This window comes from Botryllus schlosseri, chromosome 11 (genome assembly GCF_051294905.1).
Source record: "Botryllus schlosseri isolate E-star chromosome 11, Bs_hap1, whole genome shotgun sequence".
Taxonomy (NCBI): Eukaryota; Metazoa; Chordata; class Ascidiacea; order Stolidobranchia; family Styelidae; genus Botryllus; species Botryllus schlosseri.
Window position 1 is genome coordinate 2,028,012 of NC_137246.1, and position 24,785 is coordinate 2,052,796.

Here is a 24,785-nt window from a genome sequence, read left to right on the forward strand (position 1 = left end):
TGTTTTCCAATACAAAATAGATATATCAGCCAGTTTTGTGGTGATTTGAAATGATGAAAATATTAATAAACTGATTCTGATATACTGATCTCCATTGTAATTTTGATCAGATCAAAACATAATACAAGATTGCCTAATGAAAATATAGGAAGGTGTTCAAATGCACGACCTTGCTCTACAATGAAAAGACAGGGAAATGTGCAAACGATAGGGTTACCATTAGAACCCGACCGATTATCGATTCGCCGATAATATCGAGTCAATATTAGACTTTAAAAGAATTATCGGTAACGGCGCTTGGAGGTGAAAAAATATTGGCAATTTTCGTGACGTCACGACATGGTGAGAGGAAGTCAGAAAATTATAATCCTTGACCACTAGACTAGGAATATTGCTATATCGTATTTCATATAGCTTACACTTTCAAGGTGTCCAGATGCGGCCTTTTTAGTTTATTTCATGTTCAAGTGTGACAAAGGCTGTAAAGCAGTTGAAATAAATGCGCATTTTGAGGTAGATTGCACCTTATTTGAATATCGGCTGAATATATCGGTGATATCTGTGAAGGTGTTGGGTATCGGCCCAAAAATCGAATATCGGTCGGCCTCTAGTTACCATATACGTCGTCTTTTAAGAGGATTTGTCCTTTTTTTAAAGTGTCCTCGGAGGACGCCTAACTGTCCTATTTTTTGGAATTTGTCCTCTTTTTGAGAATTTTGGTTAAATATATGGTAAAATTCGACTGAGATACATTAATCCAGCAATGAAGTAACGCCCCGGAGGCTATTTCGGGAGTTGAGCCGGAAAGTTGACGTTTTTTCACATAGTTGGGAAAAATTTACCTTATTTCCGGATTTTACTCCAGTATTGTCAGTCTGAAAATTTTGAAAAAGTGTCCTCTTTTCAGATTTCCAAAATATGGTAATCCTAGCAAATGATACCTTTCTAATTTTCATTGTATCGCAGTCTTGTGGTGCTTTGAAATGATGAAATTCTTAATAAACTGATACTGAGGATATTCATGCAATATAAAGTGAGATTCTTCCCGAGCCGAGGCAAGCATTTTTTGGACTTTAACGTTGACATAGTGCTGTTACCTTATATTGCTAAATGACGTCTGTTGTGATAACAATATAATTAACGAGCAAGCGGTACACATTGCCAGAGTCTGACATCGATTTCTGCTTTCCCATACCGGTTACTCTTCTCCGGCCAAAAGAATTAATGTTAACAAAATTTCAAAATAGATTAATAGGAGATCAATAAATTTTCATAAATTATCCATGTATCTTCAAAATTTTCAACTCACTGTTTTCGAGCCGTATATCAATGATTTTTTTTGGGAGGCTTGTTCTATACTTGTTCACTCCATACAATTTCGAGGAAATGGCTCAGACGATAGCTGCAATCTGCTGCCGCAGCCATGGCCTATTCGGCATTTGCAGTCGGCAATCGTAGCGGTTGATTGCGGACACTGTAGCGCTGAAGCACTGTCGATGTGTGAATGTTATTTGCTTCTCTTACGTGCATTATTAAGTTGGCTGCTGATTCTTAGATATTTGATGGTTCAGTACTATGGATGTAAATAGGATAGATTGTTTATCGTCTCCGTAAGGCATTTTACTGATGCCCGCATTGAGAACACTGCTGGCATAACTCGGCGACAGCAGTCATGTTGAATCCGTGGGAAAGCGAAAACCTTGTGGTGAAGTCATTGGGAAAGACTGAATTCCCAAAGTCGGAACTGAAAGGCATCTTGAAACGACTCGAAGCCGGAAATGTAATGAAGAAATTCTCCGGAACTGTTAAAAATAAGAAAAGCGACGACAGAACGTTCTACGTGAAACAGGACACCAGGCGTATAATTTGGTTGCGAAATCAAGTTCTAGAAGGCTTTATTGACATCCGCGAAATCAAAGAAATCAGACGTGGAAAAGATTCTGTAGACTTTGAAAGACTTCAAGATGAAGCAAGACGCATTGATAGCACTCTATGCTTTTCAATATTTTACGGCCAAGAGTTCAACCTTAAAGTCATGTCTATCGCTGCTCAAAATCCTCAAGAAGTAGATGTGTGGATAAATGGCATTACCTATCTTGTCAGTGACACTCTGGAAGCATCTTATCCCATGCAAGTGAGATGGTGGCTGCGCAAAGAATATGATCAGATCTCGAGCAAAGACCAAATTACTTTGAAAAACGCAAAGGCATGGCTACCTAATGTAAACGCGAAATCACTCCCCACGAAAGTACTGAAAGATCTTTTCCACGAGGTTGATACTCATCGTAAAGGCGGCATACAGTTCCAACAATTTGTAAAGCTTTATTACGACATCATGTTACACGCGCAGGAAGAGATTTTGGAGTTCATCATCAATTTTTCAGAAGATAAAATCAGTTTCGAAGCCATAAATTTGCAGAAGTTTCTGATAAGGGAGCAAAAGGAAAAATGGGCTGAAGATTTAGCGACCGTTAAAACTTTTCTCTCCAAGTATCACGGACATGCGGACACTCGCGCCGACCCTCTTTCAAAAGCAGAAATGGTGGCCTACCTTTTCAGCCCTGAAAACTCGATTTGGGACCCGAAAAAGTTGCATTACGACGAATCAGTGCTAAATCAACCCATGTCTCAGTATTGGATTTCGTCGTCTCATAACACTTACCTCACTGGAGATCAATTACGTAGTGAGTCATCTTGCGAAGCGTATGCGCGGTGCTTACGAATGGGGTGTCGTTGCGTTGAGCTTGATTGCTGGGACGGGGCTAATGGCATGCCGTGCATATACCACGGACACACTTTAACCACGAAAATTCCATTTTTCGACGTCCTCAAAACCATCAAGAAGCATGCGTTTGTGGTCTCGAATTTACCAGTGATCCTATCGATCGAAAATCATTGTAGTTTGAAGCAACAAAGACACATGGCGACTATGTTTCAAGACGTATTCGGTGATATGCTGTGCTTAAAGCCAGTTACGAGAGATGATAGCACACTGCCTTCACCATTAGACTTGAAAGGAAAAATAATAATCAAGCATAAGAAATTGGCAGACCGTAATCGTCAGACCGAAGTCTTCAACGGTGATTTCGACACGTTGGACAATCTCGATGTGAGTCTGTCCGTCAAAAACGGGCTAATGTATCTATACGATTCTATTCTGAAAGAGTGGAACCTTCATTACTTTGTTCTATCGGAAGGCAGACTTGTATTTACAGAAGAGCAAAGACCAAAGAGCGCTGAACCTCAAGAACCGCTGTATGACGCTAATAAGCTCAATTACTCTTTGCTGAATGATAAATCTAAAACCACAGATGTCACAGAGTTGCATTATGGGGAAAGGTGGTATCACGGTGATATCGATAGAGTCACCGCTGTTGAGCTCATAAAAAGTTATGGAACACGCGACGGAAGCTTCCTTGTGCGCGAGAGCCGTAAAGTACAAGGGGGATACACTTTGACTTTTGTCAACAACTGTCAGATTCAGCACTGTGTCATCAACTCCGAAACGCAAAACGACAATGTATTCTGTTACATATTTCAGCAAGTGTACTTTGACAGCTTATACAGTCTGATATGCTATTACCAATCCAACCCTTTGGAGAGTAGAGAAAATGGTCTGAACGTTACGTTAACTGACCCGGTGCCGCAACCAAATCTACACGAGACAAAAGATTGGTATCACGATGATGTAAATCGGGAGAAAGCTGAAAAAATTTTGAGAGCTATTCCTAAAGATGGGGCGTTTTTGGTGCGCAAAGGTCAAAACCGCGATGATCAATTTGCGATTTCGTTCCGTGCCGGTAAAGATATCAAGCATTGCAGGATTATGCGTGAAGGGAGGTTGTATTATATCGCGAATTGCTCATTCGAAACTCTAGTAGACTGTGTCACGTTCTACCAGTCAACGCCATTATACAAAAAAATCAGCCTGTCCTATCCGATAACCAAAGATTTCTTGAGCCAAATGACGTTGCCGTCCGTGAAAGAGGAAACTCTACTATTTAGAGCTCTCTTTGACTACCAAGGTCAACGTAGTGACGAGCTGTCTTTCTGCAAAGGCGACATCATAACCCACGTGGTCAAGGAAGATCAAAATTGGTGGCGCGGAGATCTAAACTCGCAAGTGTCCGCCTATTTTCCGAGCAGTTACGTCGAAGGGATTTCGTCTGAAGAAATCGCCAGCGAAAAAGCGAAAGAAAACGCGGTCAATGTGCTAGGGGAGATGCAGAAAGGCGCCATTGATTTAGCGAATTGCGTGATGGAACTCATGCCGGACGCGAAAGGCCATCAAAGCCATTGTTTCCGCATTAAAACCGCAAACGGCGATTGTAGATACGAACTAGCCACTGATACGAAAGACGAACTGCATGATTGGATGAATAAAATCAAAGCTGAGATTGATAAAAAAGAAGATGAAGCAAAACTGAAAAAAGGCAATGAAAAATTAAAGCACATCGCCGTGGAATTGTCAGACTTGGTCGCATACTGCAGGCCTGTTACTTTTCAGGAAGACCCGCGGGCTAAATACACGCGACCCGCGTACGAAATGTCATCATTCCCAGAAGCAAAGGCAATGCAATACGCGTGCCAGCACAAATGCCAAACGCTGATCGCTTACAACCAACGGCAATTCTCCAGAATCTACCCGAAAGGCACGAGAGTGGACAGCTCCAATTATAACCCCACTCCGTTGTGGAACATTGGATCGCAGCTTGTCGCGTTGAACTTCCAAACTAGCGACAGACCGATGCAGTTGAATGAAGCGAGATTTGAATTGAACGGAAGATGCGGCTTCGTACCAAAACCCGAGGTTTTTTGCGACAGCAAATTTAACCCTTTTTTGAAGAGCAAGCACGATCCAGTCGATCCATTAGTGATTAATTTGCAAGTAGTGGGCGCGAGGCATTTGCCTAAGTCTGGGAAGAGTTTGTCATGTCCGTGTGTGGAGGTTGAAGTAATCGGGTGTGAATATGATAATAAAAAGGTGAGAACGCCGAAAAAGGAGTATAACGGTTTGAATCCATTATTTTTGGAATCGTTTGACTTCACGATACATAATTCCCAACTCGCTTTTTTGCGATTCAGCGTTCTAGACCAGGACATGTTCGGAGAGCCTAACGTCTTGGCGCACGCGACAATTCCGGTGCCCGCGATTCGACCCGGGTTCCGGTCCGTCCCCTTGAAAAACGAATACAGCGAGACTCTGGAATTGACGTCTCTGCTGGTGCATATCGATATTCGTAGCTTGAAGAAGGAAGGCGAGGAGCAGAACGAGATCTTGGAGCAAATGAAGGAAATGAATCGCGAATTTCAGCAAAGGCTGGCGTCGTTTGCCGATACTCGCGACCCGCGCTACAAACAGTTGCAGATGCAGCAAATCGAACTGCAAAAAAAGATATTCTCGATGGAACAAACCTTGAAGCAGAAAAACAGAAAAATTTAATCCGATGCATTGCAGTATTGATAACTAAACTACCGATAGATGCGATAATGCGAAGCCCCACATTAGGTTATTATTATGGTTATTTATTGCAGCACCTTTGGTTCGTGGCCAGTTTCGATAAGCAGATCGCAATATGTATGTAATCGCCGTGTTTGTTTACGAAGCTACGAGTAATTTCTAGCCATCTCTGAGTGCCAACAGGGAAGTCGTATGTTTCACATCTATCCGTGGGTTGGTTATTTCTATTTATGGTTGATAACAGGGCCTATGCCTTTATTGTAGCAAATTCCACACATCGATCTATAATGACGCGGTGACACTTTTTTTCGTGATCATAATTCTAATGTGCAGTAGTGACCATATTGGTTGTGTCTTCACAATTTAAATTGATGAGCGTTTGCATAGATTGCTTTGGAAATGAGACATCGTTAGACAGGCTTGTCCTCGTCTTTGGTTATACTATTTACAGGGATAAATGGATAAATAACTCTTCTACGTTACTATGTACTGAAGATGAGTGTGCCGATTAAGGTGTAAATCTCAATGTAGTTATCACCTGTGAAAAATTTTGTTTCTCCATGAGCATCCTAGTTTGTACCTAACACATACACATGGTTAATTTTCTGAATTGCGCGGCTTAGCTGAAATGTGATGCTTTGAATTTGACGGTCATTTGATGCTCGCGAGTTAACAACCATTGTGACCGTTGATGCGTCAGATTAATACTGGAAGTCAACCTTTCCTTTCGTTCATCACAGTTGATTATACATTGTCGAATTCTGAAACTTGAGATTGTTGTATCTTTGTAATTCTGTATGTTATTTTTATGGTAGACTGCTGTAATCACTGACTATTTTTGGTATCTTCTATTTTCATCATTGGTCATCCACTTTGTAATGAATTTAGATATTCCTTTTTTACTATCGTCTTGAAATCACTGAGAAATGTGTCGGAATCGGGATGTTATATACCATGTCATTTTCAATGTTACTTCTCCAATCTGCTGTTATTATAATTTCTTCGCAGTATATCAAGTGTTTATTACCAACCAATATGCCGTTTAGCGTGATTTTGTTGGTTGTGTTTTGCTTGCCACTGTTTCATAATTTATAGATTGACTTTTTCTTTTCCTGTGTAGTATTAATGTGATTCATTCATTGCATCATCGCGCCAATTATAAGCAGTGTACCGTGCTGTATTGTAAACTGGTCTTCACTGTAGTAATGACATTAGTAATTCTTGTGGACGGTGGACTATTTCAAGTTTGATATGAGGTTTTTGTGTGACGATAATTGCTGATATAATATTACTTCATTGATCCACAAACACGGTCTTCCTCATTTTGAGATATTTCCTCAATCTTTTATATTACACTGGTGTCATTTTGATATGTTTTGTCATACAAGTTTCTTAATGACTACTGTATGCTGTGAGTAATTTCATGCACAAGATTTCTTGTTTGTGTGTCGAGAGTTTCCTTGTTCATGACCCAATAACACGCTACTAAGCCATGTTTCGATTTCCAATGACTATTTCCTCATTCTGGTTTCTGACCCTTTAAACTGTTAAAAAAATAAGCGATGATATTCTCCTCGCTAGGATATGGAAGTTACTTATCCAAATTATGATCGTTAGCAGTCCATATTATATGCAGTTTAATATTTCGCTGCACGGGCTACGTTCATATTCTGAACAGCAGACTTGGACAACTAGATAATTCTAGACTAATTAAATCAAAATGCTGGTAATCTAATTGTAATCAAATTTGTGAAATGTTTCTTTTCTCTAATACGAATTTGTGAAATGATACAACGCTCTCATTTTAACGTGGAACCAATTTCTGGTTTCCCTGAAATTCCCACAGTAGAACTGTATAGTGTGAAACGAGTCCAGCATGCTTATCAATATGAGCTCTGATTTGATGCGAACTGAACTTCATTCAATGTCCAAGATTTCGGCGATTCTAATTCCAATCGAATTTGCAAAAAACAGGTAATTCTAATCTTATTAAAAAAAAAAACGTGTCATTCTTATCTAATTTGGAAACTGATAATCTTCTAGGTGTCCAAGTCTGTTGAGTATGCACGAAATATTAACTTTAGTATTAGCTTTCACAAGTTTCAAAACCCATCTGTTTCGAAGGTTTGCTGTTAAGAGGCTACTTTCTGGCCTTGTAAAGGACGCACTCCGTGTTATTTATTGAAATGTGATCTGAAGACCACTCTCCTCACGGTACACCATGCCCTGTGTCGATTGAAATTGTTTGTTATCGTACTCGTAAATGTCTGAAGTGTCAACAGCGCTGTATTCAAGTTATAGTTATGCAGTTTTGTGATCTAATTCCACTTTAACACTCATATAACTTGTCTCGTTCATCAAGTTTACGGTATGCTTTTGACAATCTCTCGTAATTGTCTCTTTTTGGTTAGTAATATTCAGTTATTCTGCTATATTTTGATAAATGATTTTGCATTTTCAATTAAATACAATGTCAGGTGTTGTGGTTTTGGCGTAGTTACTGCCGATGTGGGATTGCGCAGGTGTGCGATGGGAAGAAAACCTAAGAAAGTGCAGGGCAGAAGCTACAAGGTTGTGTCGGACTTGCCAATATGTAGGCGCATTGCCTTGAAGATACGGGAAGGTCTGTATTTCTTCAAGACGTATATAACTCCTAAAACGACTCTTGGAGCCTGGAGGCACAGAACTTCAATATGCAATTGAATAATATATTCATATTGAAATAAATCCGAATATTTTACGACAGCAAATCAGCTCGATTATTCAAAATTTTGTGATGCTGACATCACATCGATTATTCAAAATTTTGTGATGCTGACATCGCATTTGGTGATAGGATTTTGATGTGCAATGTTCTTTCCAATTCTCGACTAGTTGATAACCATTATCCCCACAAGTGTCAGCCGAAAATATTCGAATATATTTCAACATGAATAATTTATTCAGTTTATATAGTACAGTTCCCCAGTAACCAGGGATGTTAAGAGAAAGGATACAAGTATTGAAATTAAGCTATTGATGAATGACATCCATACATTCGAAGGTGTAATTTCCGAAAAATACCACAAGTTGGTACTTCGTGGCGTAATGGGAATGTTACAACGACCATTATTGTAGGCAGAAATAGTATACTGAAATGTTTGAATTTACAGTACGCTAACTTTCGATTAGCCTCACAGCCAGCAGATCATTATATCAAAGCATATACTTTTCAAACTATTCCACACCCAAATAATGATATCCGTTAGTAGTTTAGTGTTCAAAATTGCTCATTTGTTGACACGAATACCTATTGTTCTTATGATTGCGATTTGAGTCACAAATTTGGTTACCGTATTAGTATTTAGTAGGCCTACAACTCATTATGTAGGGTACACCATGTTTGAATTTTGGACGCATTCAAAATTGAATCATTCACGGTGCTGTGAAATGCATTGGTGAGATTGTTATTCTATTAAAACATGGTATCCCCATTATAGAAGCCTTTCTTGAAGACCATGTAGTAGGCCGTAGTACGGTTGTAACATAGGCCTATAGCTTCATCCGTAACCATACGTTCTGTTAGTTTTTGATTACCAATACGCACTCATGAAATTTGAGCTATCAACAAATTTAGTCTAAATTGATTGGCCAAAATTTCAAAACTTGACAGCAGTTGTGATCCATAATTTTGTAATAACACTCGTTTTATGGCTGCTCACATACGGGCGTTTATTGTCAAGAAATAGGCCGGCATCTTGGGTTCACTGAAACAAAGTTGTTCTATTGACAGATATCGAACAAACACCATCGCATGACAATTGTTTGCTGAAGCATTTCAAGATCCCGGAGGCGGTGACACTGCAATCTCTGAAACGTGTATGTACCTTACACGCGTCGATGCATTTTACGATGTGAATTTACGAGGCTGTGTTAATTCTAGGCATCGGATGATGTTGATAATAACTCTGCCACTTCGAGCACCATACTACAAAAGACCCTGTTCAGATATTTTCTGATTTCTGATGCTGCGTCGCCAGCCCGCGGTATCATTGCAAGGTATTGATTTTTGAAGTGTGATACTTCTGTAGGATTCACTGTACATGGTGGGCTACTGGTCTACTTGACATGTAGTGGTCCTGTAGTAATAAACAGGTGAAAACAACTGGCGGTTCCGGGTAACCATGCCAGGTCACTTTAATCATTCACAATTTATTCATTTCACTGTCCCAAAATGTCAGTCAATCCTGGAGGGGGTTGATACAACAATTTTTCATTATGTATCTTAGTTTGGCAACGAGAGAATGTTCAGATACTCCAAATTAGATTAGAATTACAATTATAGCTACACAATATTTCTATGTCCGATTAGAATTTGAATTAGTGAATTCGCAAAAGAAAAACCACAAAAGTCAAGTTCTCTAGATATCGAATGCGAACTCATCCTCATTAGCACAACAATGGAAAATTTCTGTACGGCACGCTTGGCTCGTTTCGAACTATACAGCTCTCCTGTAGCATTTTCATGGAAACCAGAAATTGGATTAGAATTAAAATTGCGTGCCTTGGAGTCGACTTTTATCAAAATACACCAACCCAAACGCTGTCAACAAAAGTAGTACGCAGACCAGTGTTGGGATGACTCGAGCCAACTTTTTCGTATGACTTGACTTGACTCGAGTCACTTAGTTAAAATGACTTGACGCATCAGAAATGTGGATTGACTCATGACTCGAAGAAGAATTCACGGGTCAATTTCAAGTCATCAAGCAATCGATGTCGATAAAAATCACTGTATCTTGCAATCGGATTGTTCGCGAAACGCTGGTGTAACCCGTGAGAGCGACCAATTATTCAATGATCGTTCGTTTTACTGGGCCTCCATTGTTCTCTCACAAATAAATTGACCGCTTACGAAGTGATCGAAGCTTACAGCTTACACTGTCTAAGCTGTCGTAAACTAGTATAGTAAAGTAATTTATTAGAAAAATGTCATTACTGTACCTGAACCAAACCTTTTGTTTTATTGAAATTGAATTCGAATATAGTTTATATAGTCGTCGACCATTGGCGCAGGCTCGAATTGAATCATCAATTTGTAAATGGGTAATGTATAGCATCATATCAATTCATTTCTCTATTCTCTATTTTGTCTGGCAACTATAAACTGAGGCTGTGCAATTACTTAACGCAGTTTAGCATTTCTACATACATGTAAGCGATACAGCGCCTTCTTACGTGTATATACTTACCTTCATATTCGTTCATCGGTTCAGAATCAATGACCATGCAGTCAATCTGTATTTCAGAGAGCTAGCAAAATGATATGGCGTTGGCATGCCTCATACTTCGAAAAGGCAACTTGACTTGAAATTTGACTTGACTCGTGACTTGACTTGACTTGACTCGACTTGACTCGAGTCACCTCCAAAAATCGAGTGACTTGACTTGACTCGAGTCACCTTCGAAAATCGATTGACTTGACTTGACTCGAGTCAAAATGTGCAATGACTCGAAATGACTCGTGACTCGAAGGTAATGACTTGATCCCAAAACTGACGCATACCACCTAAAAAGAGTACATTGAACATTGGTGACGTCATATTTTGTGATACGATTGTTGATATACAATGTTTTTTCCAATTCTCTACTAGGCTACTTGCTGACGATTACCCCTGACGAGTGTCAGCCGAAAATATTTGGATTTATGTCAATATGAATATACCATTCAATTGTAGATTGAAGTTCTGTAACTCCAAGAAGCTCTTAGAATTGAAATTAGAGCATAGAAACATATCGCAAATCTGAATTAGAATTACAGCTACACAATTTTCACCCAATTAGATTTCAATAAGGATTACTGAAAGCACAGAAGAAATACAAGAAAAATCAAGTTCACTCTGTAACAACTGTGAGCTCATTCTCATAAGCATGACAATAAAAAATGAGGATTATTTAGTTGTTCAAATCTGGTGTTTAGGCTATGTGATCGCGATCAAGTTATGAGCTGGTAATCAGAACTATTGGTATAATATAATATACCAGTAGTTCTGATTGCCAGTTCATGACTTGATTATATATACAACATGTATAGTATGCAAATGAGAAAGGTATGGTTAAAATACCTCCATTGCAATCTAACATTCGCTCCTTGTGTTACATTTTCAGCATTCTTGACCGCTTAAATGGTGCAGACTCGCAATCTTGTAAAAGCCATGGCATAATTTCAATTGAGTTGGGAGACTTCCTGGATAGTATTCATCGCGACCTGAACGTTGATACAGGAAGACATGCAAAAGATCTCATTGTGTATTGTGTGTCAAGCAACTTTCGGAACGGCCCATGTATTCTGCAGCGCAACATAACTGGAAGTACGCATACTGTTCGACTTCTTGTATGTGCATATTGCTACTGATTCGTATAGTTAACACGGGATTTAGTTGTAATTACTCTGGCTGATATGCGGAATTTATAATGGTAAATTATTTCTGCTCATTTTCTGGTGAAAGAATGATATCGAAATTATTGCCCCGTCGATATATTCAGCGTGTATGTAGGCCAATAGCCTGTCCAACGATGATATTACTCCTACAACTATTGTAAGTGATTGAGTATTCGGTACTATTGGCTTGGTTCGTGGGGACTATATGAGTTCACATCTTTGTCAAAAGGCTTGAAAGTTTTGTTTCCTTCACTAAAATATAGGCCTGTTGAACTGAAAGCACTAGTTTCTGACTCAACCGGAGGTTCATTGCAAATAAATGAGTTTATATGAGTGTATAAAGTTGATATGAGACACATTTTTCAAATTACTGCCTCTAATTAGAAGTTCTTTTGAAAATGGTAGAAAATACCCGATTAATCTGTAAATCTATGTTTTAACAGCGATATAGGTATTTTGGAAGGGGTCAAAATGTACACGAACTCCCAAAGTACTCCCAAAGATTACTATTTACTAATCACTTGGATATAGATCAGGTTCTGATCATGATTAATACCCGTTGCAGTACCTTATCATCTTATCACATCCAATCATCTTATGTTAACTTTTTTTCAGTACAGAAATTCCTCATTCACTACATGGATTATTTGATATCCTTGCACGAAGAGACGTCTGAAGTTTCAGAGTACGATGTAGCTTCAGGATTCAAATGCGTTTCCTTGTTCACAAAGAACTTTCTGCGGAAATGCGACATTGATTGTAATGACATTGAAATTCAACGGAACAATGTTACAAATCTGTTGGGAATTTGCAAACGAGCATACTTACTGAGTAAATATGTTATACATTTCATTCTAATCAAACTATGTCATGAGTGCACACGTACATTTTTTCAGGTAATCTGGAATGGGATAGTTACAGCGCAATAGGAATGGCGTTTGTGTCTTTACTACAAGGGATACACGATGATAGTCAAGTACTTAAAGAGGTATCATTATCTACACTTTGTATCACTGTGTATGCTGTAATATTGTTGTATGTGTTGGCAACATTGTGTTGAAGGGATCACCCACTCATATAAAGTTACTTCCCGGTGTTTTCTATTGTGGCAGCTTATTTTTAATAGCGTGATTCATAATGTCGCATTCGTTGCTTGTTTAAAACCTTATTGGCAGCCTGCTACTAGCTGCGTCAATACTACAGACTTGGCCCTTGCAGATAGACACAAAATCTGACTAGTGCCTCCAGCTAATGTTGGGCTTGTATATTTATTTGACTGGTATCAAAGCTTCGTTTATGTATCAATTGACATGTGACTTACACAATTTGTATTTAATTTGGTCATACGATTGTTGGTATACAATGTTCTTTTTACTAGTTGCTGAGGATTATCCTTGACGAGTGTCAGCCAAAAATATTCGGGTATATTTTACTGTGAATACACAATTAAATTGTATATTGTATGAAATATTAGGCTGCTTTGTTTGGTACTTTCACTATATTTGCAAATACTGTTATCTATTCAAATATTTGTGAAGACCGAACACAAAACTTTGCTGGTTACTAATGAAGAGCTTCTTGGAGGTGCAGAACTTCAATATACCATTGAATCATATATTCATATTGGAAATAAACTTGTATAGTTTCGAATGACACTCGTGTGTATTATTCAATCGAATGCTAATAAAGGTTGTCGGTAATCTATACCGTGTTTTATATGTGAATATTGATGGATTGAAAAGCTTGTTGGATATATGAAGTACCTGTGCGTAATTGTTTGTGGCACAGGTAGCAAAATCTATGCGGCATGCGAACGTTTCGGATATCAATGCGCCGGATGTATCATCCACTTTTCATCAAAGAATGAGTGTTTGCAACGCAACATTGGTATTGCTTAGTCACCGTACTCTATCGAAAAAACGATGCGCAGATGAATACGTAGATGACATCCTGACAGAAGTAATATTACCTTCCATAAAGGATGTTGACCAAAAGTGAGTCAACCATTCCTGCTTGTTTCCGTGTGCCTGCGCATTAACAAGTGTTATGTTTTTATTAGATGCAAGTTGATCTCGGATCAGTTGATCGTCGCCAAATGCTATGCTCAATGGTCAAGGATAATTGTGTGAGTGAGAAACTTGATGGCGTCAAATGCATACACTCATTATTATTCTTTGCAGTCATGCATCATCTGTTTATAAGATTTTAATAAGTTGCGTCATCCTGGCTTCCATATCAATCTGATATTCATAAGTTCTAGTACAGGGCTACCTTACCTGTCTCTGTATTAACTGAGGCTGGGTACAATGATTCCAGTACTCTAATCTGAATCGAATGTTAGTTCTAATGTGCCGTACAAATTGGACTGCAATAGGTATGGTCGAAAAAATACCAAGTAATCTTTGCTGTGATATACAACGGGCAACTTAATAACTAAACTAGTAAACAACTAAACCAAATCCATTATCATTGATTTGACTAACATAACAATAAATACATTTTGCTTATTGCTTTGGCCGTACTGGTTTTTGTATATAGTTATGCCGTATTACATTTGTATGACTGTAAATTATGTCTTGAAAGCTTTCTATCGGGACCTTTGCTGAAAGTAGTTTAGCATAGAGACAAAATTCGGATGTCAGAACCGTTTTTATTTATTTCGTTGATTTATTCGCCGTAAGCTATTTGGTATGGCTGTCATCAGTCCCTATGTCGCTCTTGCAATAGAGCGTTTGAGCATGTTTTTAATAAATAACAAAGCCTGTACGGTGCACAGTAGTGCTGTTAAAAAATGACAACTATATATATGAAGCTATAAGGGAATGAAAATTTTGAATTTAATACATGCCTAAAAAATTTTAAAAATTTTTTTCAAATTTTACTGTTTACCTCATGATATTGTTCAGTTGTCTACAAAAACGAGCGAAACAAATTGAATTTGTTTTTTAGTACTTCTAGTTCTAGTTGCGGATTTTAAAAGTGAGCAGTTCAATAGTTCTAGCTCTATTTGCGTATCTGAAAATCGGAATTCATTGAGTGCAGAATTCACTGGCAACCTAGTGTTACGTCACTGAGATGATATATTTCCTCAAATTCGAATTTGATTCGTGGCATTCCGGATAACAATCGGTCAATAAAACCCTTTTCTTGAAAACGTTTGCAATATTTAGTATTATCTGCTGTTACTCGTAATTTCTATATCCCGACAGACTTATTTACATTAGAATGTGTTCAGGATTATGTGTGAAGACCCGGAATACACGCAACTCGTTCTAAAAATACAAGAGAACGGTACGCTGGGAGATTTGTTTGGAATCGCAATTGATAAACTGGGACATCCCACAGATGCGATACGGCACCAAGCGAACGAAATGCTAGTAAACATGCTGAAAATTGGCACTAATATCGGTTAGTGATGTATTATTGTTTGTTTTCGATGTAGGCGTACGTATTATGATATTTTTTGGTGATACGATTGTTGATATACAATGTTCTTTCCAATTCTCTACTAGTTGCTGACGATTACCTCTGACGAGTGCTAGCCGAAAATATTTGGGTTTATTGCAATATGTATATACTATCCTTTTGTAGGATCCAAATTTTTCGAAGATTTGATGGAAAAGATTTTACGGCAATCTTGGAAAAAACGATCGACCTTCACCGCTTTCAATTGCATTCTGCGTCACGTTTCTCACGATTCCGTGTTCGCCAAGTTACCTACCATAATCGAAAGGCTCTTATTTGGTATGAGGGTATGATTTAGCACGGGGCTCGCAAAATATTTCACCCCGTGGCCCCCTCTGAAAATGTTGCTTATTGCTTATTATTTTTTAAACTTTCGAAAACATTAGGAAACCTTTAATTAAAAACTGGTTATTGCAGTAATCAGTAGTTAGAATGACAAAGCACAAACATGATGATGCAATAATTAGGTATTACTTTTGCGATTATTATTTGTTGACCTTAAACACAAAATAATTTTTGATATTTTGACAAAATATTGACTTCTAAATAACCACGAGACGGCGATATAATGGAAAGGTGAAAAATGTAAAATGAAAAGCTCTCCACACCTCTACGACACAAAAGGCATTTCCGTTTGCAAAAAAATTTCAAATTTGTAAATTATTTTGATCATTTTTTTGACCTAACGCTATGATTTTGACAAAATTTTGACTATTCAGTTAATAATCCCTTTGTGCGAAAAATTATCAAGACCACAGATTTCGCGTCGTTGGGAGGGACCGTTCACGCTTTCATTTGTGTGCCTTGGACTCGACGTTTATCAAAATAAACGAGCCGAGATTATGTCAACAAAATGAGTCTGTACCCCATCTAGAAATAGCACATTGAACGCTCTCTAATTCGAAATTTCATGCTGGTGACGTCATATTTTGTCATACGATTGTTGATATGCAATGTTTTTTCCAATTCTCTACTAGTTGCTGACGATTACCCCTGACATGTGTCAGCTGAAAATATTCGGGTTCATTCCAATACGAATATACTATTCAGTTGTATATCGAAGTTCTGTACCTCAAAGAAGCTCTACATTCAGTTGATGTAATGGTTGAGATTATTTTTACTCTGACAATGTCGCATGTCATATTGAATACGGTAACCAAGTCAGTGGCTGCTTTCTGCGCTTTCATAGGTAACCCAGGGGGGGTCGTGGCTCACAGGTTGAGAACCCCCGATTTACCATGCTCTATCCTATGTCATGTTTATGTTGTCTTTTTCAGCGATTATGCAACAATCTCTTGCTCCGTACGCTTCAGAGACTTATAAAATCCTTGCCGAAAAATCTCTCGAAACTGCAATGCAAATTTGGCCTGATGTCGATAAGCAATATGAAATTTTTATCAAGCCTCTTCTGGAAGTCATGTGCCAATCGTCAATCGGTGCCTTACAGTTTTTAGTAAATGTGAGTAGTAAAGTATCCTTGTATCGCAAGTAACGAGGTTCTGAGTCACAAGTCAATCTCACTTTTATAGTTTTGACTCGAGTCAAGTTGAGTCAGCCTATTTCAAGTCCTATTTCAAGTCAGCCAGTAGAGGGTCGAGTCCGAGTCATAGTGTTTTCAATTGAGTTCGAGACCAAGTCATTGTATTCACTGTTCAGTTTTGAGTTTAATCCGGTTCAACCCCATTTTATCAACTCTGCTCGAGTGATATAGAATGGCTCGCATTCATAGTATAATAATTTTCCTCAGTTTTGATACTTTCTTGCCCTATTTTCCAAGAGTCGGGAATGATAGATGAAATACCAATAATGTGGTAACTTTACTATTCTTCGAAATAAAATGCCTGTCTTGACCGTCCTAGTCTCCAGTGATATGACATGGTTCGAGTCAAGTTGAGTCATTTTACACTTTTTAAAAAAATGGCTCGAGTCAAGTCGAGTCACCAAAAAAATCGCGACTCGACTCATTACAACCCTGGGTTAAACCAACTTGAGTATTCTAAGACAGAAGTACTTCGTTTCTGGCTACGTCTGATCTTGTTTACTGATGTTCTAGGAACTGCAAAATGTCTTTATGTTCCTATATTATTTCCTGTTTCGCTTAATGCTGGGTAGGAAAACTGCTATTGACTTGGTTGCAAATACTGTGCAAATGTGCATTGAATGTGGGGATTTTTAATGCTAGCTAGTTGGCAAAACCAAACGAATTTGCCTTTTTGTTTGAATTCTGTCCTGTTTTTTAGTATTGTTTTTTGAAACTACTCAAAGTTTATGGAGAACCTGGGGCTTTGTACACGCTCAAAAGCTTCGAAGATAAACTTTTCGGATCTACCGACCTCGTCAAAAGAGATTCTCATGCGCTAGCCGCGTATTTGAACTGCCTCAAACTGTCCGCCAATCATGCGATTCTCAAAGATGAAAGATACATCAGCAAACATGAAAGGGTTCAAGGTGTCATCGAATCTGCGCTACTTCACCAGAGTGATGAGGTTGGTTGGTTACTGCCTGTTCCAATTGTCTTGAAGCATCATTTAACAATGGTTGTTGTTTTGTGGAAATTGGCCGGGCTGTGACCATTTCACAAGGTTCCGAGTCACGACTCGCGACTCAATCTCCCTTTTTCTCGTTTTGAGTCGAGTTGAGTCGAGTCATTTTCAATTCACCAACGAGTCAAGTCCGAGTCCAAGTCGTGGTGTTGACGTCGACTCAGGTTCATCTACTGATCAAAATTATGCTAGGTTGATATAAAAATCAACTCATTGGTCCGCCAAATAAGATTTGTTGTTAAAGCAGCAATGTAACAAATTGTAACAAGCAAATTGGCATTGCAAACTTGGTAAAAACATTTTTAATGGCAGTCTAAAAATCAATAATTTGCTTGTAACTTTTTTTCTGTACATTTTCAAGACAAAGTTCTATGGAAGTGAGATAGAAACATGTTGCTTCCGCAGCTTTTAAACCCAAAACTAGCTTTCTAGCATAAGCGGTTATCAAGATAGGGCAAAATTAGCTATTTTTGTCTCGTTCGGTGAAATTGCATGACCACTAGAGGGCACAGGAACTTGAAATCATGATAAAAGTAATTCATTCGAGATTTGGGACCACTTTTTGAAATTCTAATTTTTCTTTTTTTCACTCGACCCTAAATTTCAACTCACTTGTCAGTCAGTCAGTCAGTCAGGTTTATTAATATTTTCATCGTTTCAAAACATCACAAGACTGCGATACAATGAAAAGATAGGAGGGTGTCGAAACAACTCGGAGTAGCCATTAAGATCAGACACTCACCTTAGCCTAGGCGAAGTAAATAAGAGGCATGCACACTGAATGAAAAGTAATGCAGAGAATATAAGACGCAAGCGACAAAATGGGGTGTTATGTGGCGGAGGGCGAGGTCGATGTTAGGTCGTGGTCCGGTAATCCTGAAGACTGGCTAGTATTGATTTAGAAGAAATTGCTTGTATTTCGACTTGAATGCGGACATGCTCGACGACTGTCGGATAGCCGGCGAGATGCTGTTCCACAATTGGGGTCCGGCATACTTGATAGAGCAATGCGTTTTCTTGTATTCAGTCCTGATCATATCACTTGTTTTGAACCTCTCCTATACAAAATGCTTCGAGTCATATGCAATGACTTGATTACAAGTCGAGTCGAGTCGAGTCACTTTTCATTTTTAAGAACTTCAGTCAAGTCAAAACGAGTCAAACAAAAATTAGTTATTCAGTTGTTTGGTTGATTGGGTATGATTTCTGAATACAGTACTAATCTGTTTCTCGTCTCTGGTGCATTTGCACTTTGCTAACATTGTGAAAAAGTGCACTTATCTCCCAAAATGTTGAGTGCAATTCAAAATTTCGTTTGAAACTCAGCCCGTAAACAAGCAACAATCACTCGATTTTTGTGAATAACCAGCTTACAACCAGTGAACGAGACTCAAGGGTGAATTAGCTCTTGATTCCACAGAAGTAACAGACTCTTGAGAACTGCTGTGAGCATATAAACCAGCGGTTCCCAATCTTTTTGGATGTCTGAGCCGCATTTCAAACTTCGTAGTACGTGTGGTAGCTTGCCTACCTCTGGATTTCACCGTTCAGTTCATTCAAAGGCATGCACAATGCATGCAGAATTCTATAGTTTCTGTGTCGGTTATTTTAGCATTGATAGACGCAGATTGGCGAGTGCTATGCATTGAAATAAACTGAAAATGCATATCATTAAAGCATACTATTATGTTGTTATGTGATAGCTCCTCATACATTCCAGCATGTAATGCAAAAGTTTGCGCGGGATTAGACGCTTAGTAATATTTGACCTATTGTAATTTATACTTGACTATGAGCTGTTATTTTGATGTTGGTAAAATTGTGTCCAAATTTACTCTTCACAAGATGATCTATAAAGGTCTATGACCAGCAGAACTCAATATATATATTATTGTCTTACCGAGTATGAAGAAAATGTTCTCCATAACATAATGTTTATACTGTCTATTATGTTCCTTCTTTCAAGATTCGGCACATCGCGTTTTCACTGCTGTGTGAATCATCAAGACCGTCTACTTTAATTCCAAGCTACGCGTTGAATTCGATACGACACGCACTGCCATACAATCTGTCTTGCCAAGATTCCGCTTTCAGGCAAAAGCTCCTCAACTCAATTAAAAAGGTATTCCTTGCAGTATTCCCTCGTACCTTCAATACTTTATTAACCATCAACCTTTCTACAGATGCTGCTGCGTATGAAAAGTAATCTGTTGCAGTTTCAGAAATCCACCGAAAAGGACTCGACTCAGATGTATCATGTAGGTTTTTCGTGATGACATTCTCGATGAAGGGCTGCGAGTTTGCTATCATTTGTGAAGAATAATTAGCACAGTATTTCCCACCTAGGGGTACATATACCAGAGCTGAAAAATTTTCAGTTTTTCAAAATTAGATTGGAATTAGTATCATGGCTACACAGTATTTACAAATTAGATTTGAATTAGAAATAATGCATTGGCAAAACATTGAAATTTTATTCTAAATTAGGAAGAAATATAAGGATGAGAATGGAAAATGTCTGTACACCGTGCTTGGCTCGTTTCACACTATACAGTGCACCTGTTGTGTTTTAAGGAAAACCAGTAATTGGATTACAATTAAAATTATCGCGCAGAAACATTTCACAAATTAGATTAGAAATATACTACCTTTTCTTGTGCGCTAATTAGTCTAATTCACTGGTTCTCAACAAATTTCTGACCCCATACCATCTCGAGGTTCTATCATTTTGTTGCATACTAACAAAACCAAAAACTTAACTCCGCTCGAAATGCATCTGGAATTATTAAAAGCAAAAAAGTTGCCGCAAAAATGCCGGTATTCTAATCTGTGAAATGGCTCTATACTCAAATTTTAATACTAATCTAGTTTCCGGTTTTTCAGAAAATGCTACAGGACAGCTGTATAGTGTAAAACGAGCCAAAACTCTTCTTCGAAATGAACTGGACCTGATTCAATTTCCAAGTTTTCACAAACTCGGTAATACTAATTCTAATCTAATTCGGAAGAAAGTGTAGCTATAATTTTAATTGTAATCAATTTTGGATAATGCTGTTTAGCTTTAATTCTAATTCTAATCTATTTTGGAAAATACTATGTAGTTATAATTCTAATTCTAATTTGGAAAAGCTGAGCGTTTTCTAGCTGTCCGACTATGACAGGATAGTACGGTTAGTTTACATAATGGGATGTGTTCATGCAGTCTTTGCTTCTGAAATGTTATTTCAACACACAGCTATTTGCTTTTGGGGATTGCTCGAAAACTTGCTGTCTAATATCTACAGGCGTTTTTGAATTGGCTGTTTGCCTTTATACCGATTCAATTGGACGACAGATCGCCGTACATGAAAAGAATCACGAGCGTCACTATTTTCCAGCATCTAGCAGATATTTTCGGAGGTATTGCCGTTGGTATTTCCCAGTCTCTAATATGTTTTTACTACCCGAGTGGTTTCGTTCAGACTACACTGTGGAAGGATTTCAACCTATTCGCGTTTTGTACACGGCAGGCTCAGTACAGTCACTGTTTATTTTGCTGTCCGATTCATATCCAGATGTTCGTGAAGCTGCATACGCCTTACTCACACAGCAAACAACTTTAAGTTTGATTGAAACGTTGGTAAGCTTTATGACTATGGCAGGGACCAATGATTTGAGTACTTGAATCTAAATCAAGTATAAATTGTAGTGAGAGATAATGAAATCATACGCTCCATGCAACTAGAACCTTATTTATCAATGAAAATTATATTTCCACGAGTATTTGACAATGTGGAAACCTTGAGAACTCGACTGGTCGAATCACGGCATACCAAACATGCTTTAAAAGCTGCAAATTACCTTTATGTGATGTACAACATCATATTCTTTGTGGTAGCATAAATGGTACTGAAAGGATATGCTCCTTGTGACTAACGGTAACTTTATCAACGAGAATTATGCTATTTTCGACTGTTGGAAGCTGTAAACCTCGGTTGGCCGTCTCACAGCCTGTAAAACATGTATTACGTTAGTGGAAATGACATATTTCGATTTTGCTCATTCCTATTTATGACATGCATAATATGCATATTATGCTCTGTCACAATAATATGATTATTGTTTTCTATTCCAGTTACCCGCAGAATGGGTGCGATCCATTTATGATAATGCTGTGATCCGCGCACGCAAATGTTCCCAGCCTGAAAATTGTATGGATGCGGCATATCACATGGGGCTATACGCTGTCTTGATGTCGAACGGGGATTTGGATAGAAACGTGGTGCTTTTGAAGTAAGTATACCGGGCAGAATGCTGTTGTAAACACATATCTGTGTCCTATTCTGGCAGTGAATCTCGACTGGTAAGCACAATATACAAGCTACGATTGCTGTTCTGTCACACATTGTGTATAAATGTGACACATTGAACATATGAGAATGAATTCCACTAGCCTTATCTTGTGGTCTAATGAAAACACAACATTCAGATTTAACGTAACAAGGTACGAGGGTGTACTTTCCATATGGATACAAATACATACACTAGTTTCTGCGCTGTTGGTAGATAATCGCTGTAAATTTTTATATAATTGACACATTGACAGTGCCGGTTTTACGATAGACCAATATATTAGTTATATATTAGCAAGATATCTCCATTCATGTGCGTGTCTTTCTAAGCTATTGATTTGTGGTTATCTGATTGGTCAAAAGTGCACACACAACATACCGTGGTGCCGTAAAATTTTAACACGCACTTGGTCGTCAATTTTATGTAAATTGTAATCTCAAAGTTGCCGATGGTGAAGCGTTAATAACATTTGTGACATTCTTTAAACTGGCGTGTTTAAATTCCTGAGATGCTCAGTAAAACAATAATTGTCAATAATATATCAATCGCAATGAATGCTTGACGATGCTCATGGCTCATGTAGCTACATTAGGGTTGTTCAAAAATACGTTTTTTTTCGGATTCCAGGGATTCACTGATTAAATTGTTAGGTTACTACCTAAAAAACGCCGCACACCAAATTTGAATCGATTCTAACTAAGATGTGAACGCGCAGGAGATTGAAAATTTTGAATTTATTAATAAAAAATTGAAAAAAAATTCAGCTTTTACTGTCAACCCCATGAAATTGAACTCAACCCCATGACAAGTTGTCTACAAAAACGATACGATAAACAAGTTTGACGCAATTCCAACCCGTATAGGCAAAGTTATTTCAGTTTTACCTTCATAATTCTGGGATTACCCACGGTCCAGGCTACTTTTGCGAATCCAAAATTTTCAACTGCAATAACTTCACTTCTACTGTATGGAAGTGAGCAAAAATTGTCAAGAATCGTTCTTTTAGACAAAGTAACAATTTCGTGGGGTTGATAGTAAAATTTGAAATTTTTGAAATTTTTTTCTTATCAATTCAAAATTTCTAAACTTTGTGTTCATATTTACCTATTTGGTTTGAGCCAAATTTAGTGTCCAGCGTTTCTTGAGGTAATATAGCAATTTAATCAGTGATTCCCTGGCATCCGTAAAAATGTTACTTTTGAACAAACCAAGGTTGTGATCTGGTAAATTTGGAGATGGTCAACTTTACGTGACAAATCTACATTAATTTGGGTGACCGCATGGCATTCAGTTCTTTGTACTATAATTTTTTGGATAGCGTTTTAAGCATCGCATCAGCAAGCGGTGACTGAAAAAGGTCATTACATTTGTGCAGTCCGAAATGAGGTCAACAGATAGCTTTTAAGGTTGTGGAAAGTGGCAGCCGCTAATATTTGTGTTCATTTCAGTATGAATGTACTACTGTATTCAATTGTCAGTTATTAGATCAAAAATAATAGCCTTATCATGAGCGCTTTCTCAATCACATTAACACCCGTCGGCATTAATCATGCTGTAACAGACAATTGAAGCTATATCCTTATTCAGAATATGCAAAGATGTTCTCAGCATACTGAAAGATGATATTTCTTCTGCGAAAAAAAGCCTCTATTACGCCGCCATTGCATCTCCGATGTACGGATTGATGCACTGCCTGAAAACGCTGCTTCAGAACGCACAGTTTGAGTAAGTGCTTTTTGTGTTGACTTGTCTTGTACTCGAGTCATTGAGCATGACTCGAACCAAGTCATATGACTCAAGACTAGGACGGCCAAGACAGAATTTCATTGTAACTTCGAAGAATAGTAAATTTATCACATGATTGGTATTTCGTCTATCAGTCCAGATTCTTGGAAAATAGGGCCAGAAATGTTAAGACCGAGGAAAATGACTAAATTATGAATGCGAGCCATTCTATATCAATCAAGCAGAGTTGAAAAAGTGGGTTGAACCGGAATGAACTGAAAATTAAACAGTGTACTAGGACTCGGACTCGACCCTCTGCTAGCTGACTTGGACTTGACTCGGCGGCAAATTGAAAATGACTTGACTTGGCTCGAGTCAAAACTATAAAAGTGAGATTGACTTGTGACTCAGAACCTTGTGACTTTGTTATAACCCTGCTGTATAGCTGCAATTATAATTCGAATCTAATTTGGAAATATTGTGTAGCCATAATTCTAATTCTAATATGTGCGTTTATTTCAAAATGAATATATATATTCAATGTCTCGATGTTGATCTTGAAGGGACATGTCTGAAAGTAACCGGAGAAAATGGAGGGATTTGGTTTCTGACGTAATATCTACTTGCTTTGACGTGTCCGCGACGGTCCTGCCTGTCGTGGGAAGTGTGTCTCCGGAAGGACATTTGCCAGAGGTGGACCGGACCGGTGCCGATGAGGTTCATGTCGGGTCGGACGATGCGTGGAATGAATTGCCGGAAATCGTCAAGTCGCTTGTAATCGGGGACGGGATAGGTTTGTGCTGATTTTTAATCTTCTGGAAAATATGACTGATCTGAA

The 24,785-nt window shown here is 38.2% G+C and overlaps 1 protein-coding gene and 1 pseudogene across 5 annotated transcripts in view; both read left to right on the forward strand.

The window, feature by feature from the left end:
• The first annotated feature begins 1,477 nt into the window (after nucleotides 1–1,477).
• On the forward strand, nucleotides 1,478–7,946 carry LOC145449807 (1-phosphatidylinositol 4,5-bisphosphate phosphodiesterase gamma-1 pseudogene; annotated as a pseudogene). Its single transcript, XR_013918355.1, has one exon. The product of XR_013918355.1 is annotated as a 1-phosphatidylinositol 4,5-bisphosphate phosphodiesterase gamma-1 pseudogene (transcript).
• Nucleotides 7,832–24,785, forward strand: part of LOC145449805 (tRNA (32-2'-O)-methyltransferase regulator THADA-like) — a 106,177-nt gene continuing 89,223 nt past the window's right edge. For 3 of the 4 annotated variants that reach the window (XM_080328235.1, XM_080328237.1, XM_080328236.1), the window contains exons 1-19: nucleotides 7,832–8,084; nucleotides 9,234–9,319; nucleotides 9,384–9,499; nucleotides 11,609–11,811; nucleotides 12,498–12,713; nucleotides 12,779–12,870; nucleotides 13,671–13,876; nucleotides 13,942–14,007; nucleotides 15,118–15,290; nucleotides 15,474–15,626; nucleotides 16,625–16,806; nucleotides 17,588–17,833; nucleotides 19,857–20,012; nucleotides 20,074–20,148; nucleotides 21,175–21,289; nucleotides 21,352–21,509; nucleotides 22,005–22,162; nucleotides 23,810–23,947; nucleotides 24,511–24,740. In XM_080328235.1, coding sequence (XP_080184361.1) covers nucleotides 7,832–8,084; nucleotides 9,234–9,319; nucleotides 9,384–9,499; nucleotides 11,609–11,811; nucleotides 12,498–12,713; nucleotides 12,779–12,870; nucleotides 13,671–13,876; nucleotides 13,942–14,007; nucleotides 15,118–15,290; nucleotides 15,474–15,626; nucleotides 16,625–16,806; nucleotides 17,588–17,833; nucleotides 19,857–20,012; nucleotides 20,074–20,148; nucleotides 21,175–21,289; nucleotides 21,352–21,509; nucleotides 22,005–22,162; nucleotides 23,810–23,947; nucleotides 24,511–24,740 — 3,022 coding nt within the window. Of the gene's footprint in view, nucleotides 8,085–9,233; nucleotides 9,320–9,383; nucleotides 9,500–11,608; nucleotides 11,812–12,497; nucleotides 12,714–12,778; nucleotides 12,871–13,670; nucleotides 13,877–13,941; nucleotides 14,008–15,117; nucleotides 15,291–15,473; nucleotides 15,627–16,624; nucleotides 16,807–17,587; nucleotides 17,834–19,856; nucleotides 20,013–20,073; nucleotides 20,149–21,174; nucleotides 21,290–21,351; nucleotides 21,510–22,004; nucleotides 22,163–23,809; nucleotides 23,948–24,510; nucleotides 24,741–24,785 lie in introns of those variants that run through there. The other variant, XM_080328238.1, reaches the window with a different exon arrangement.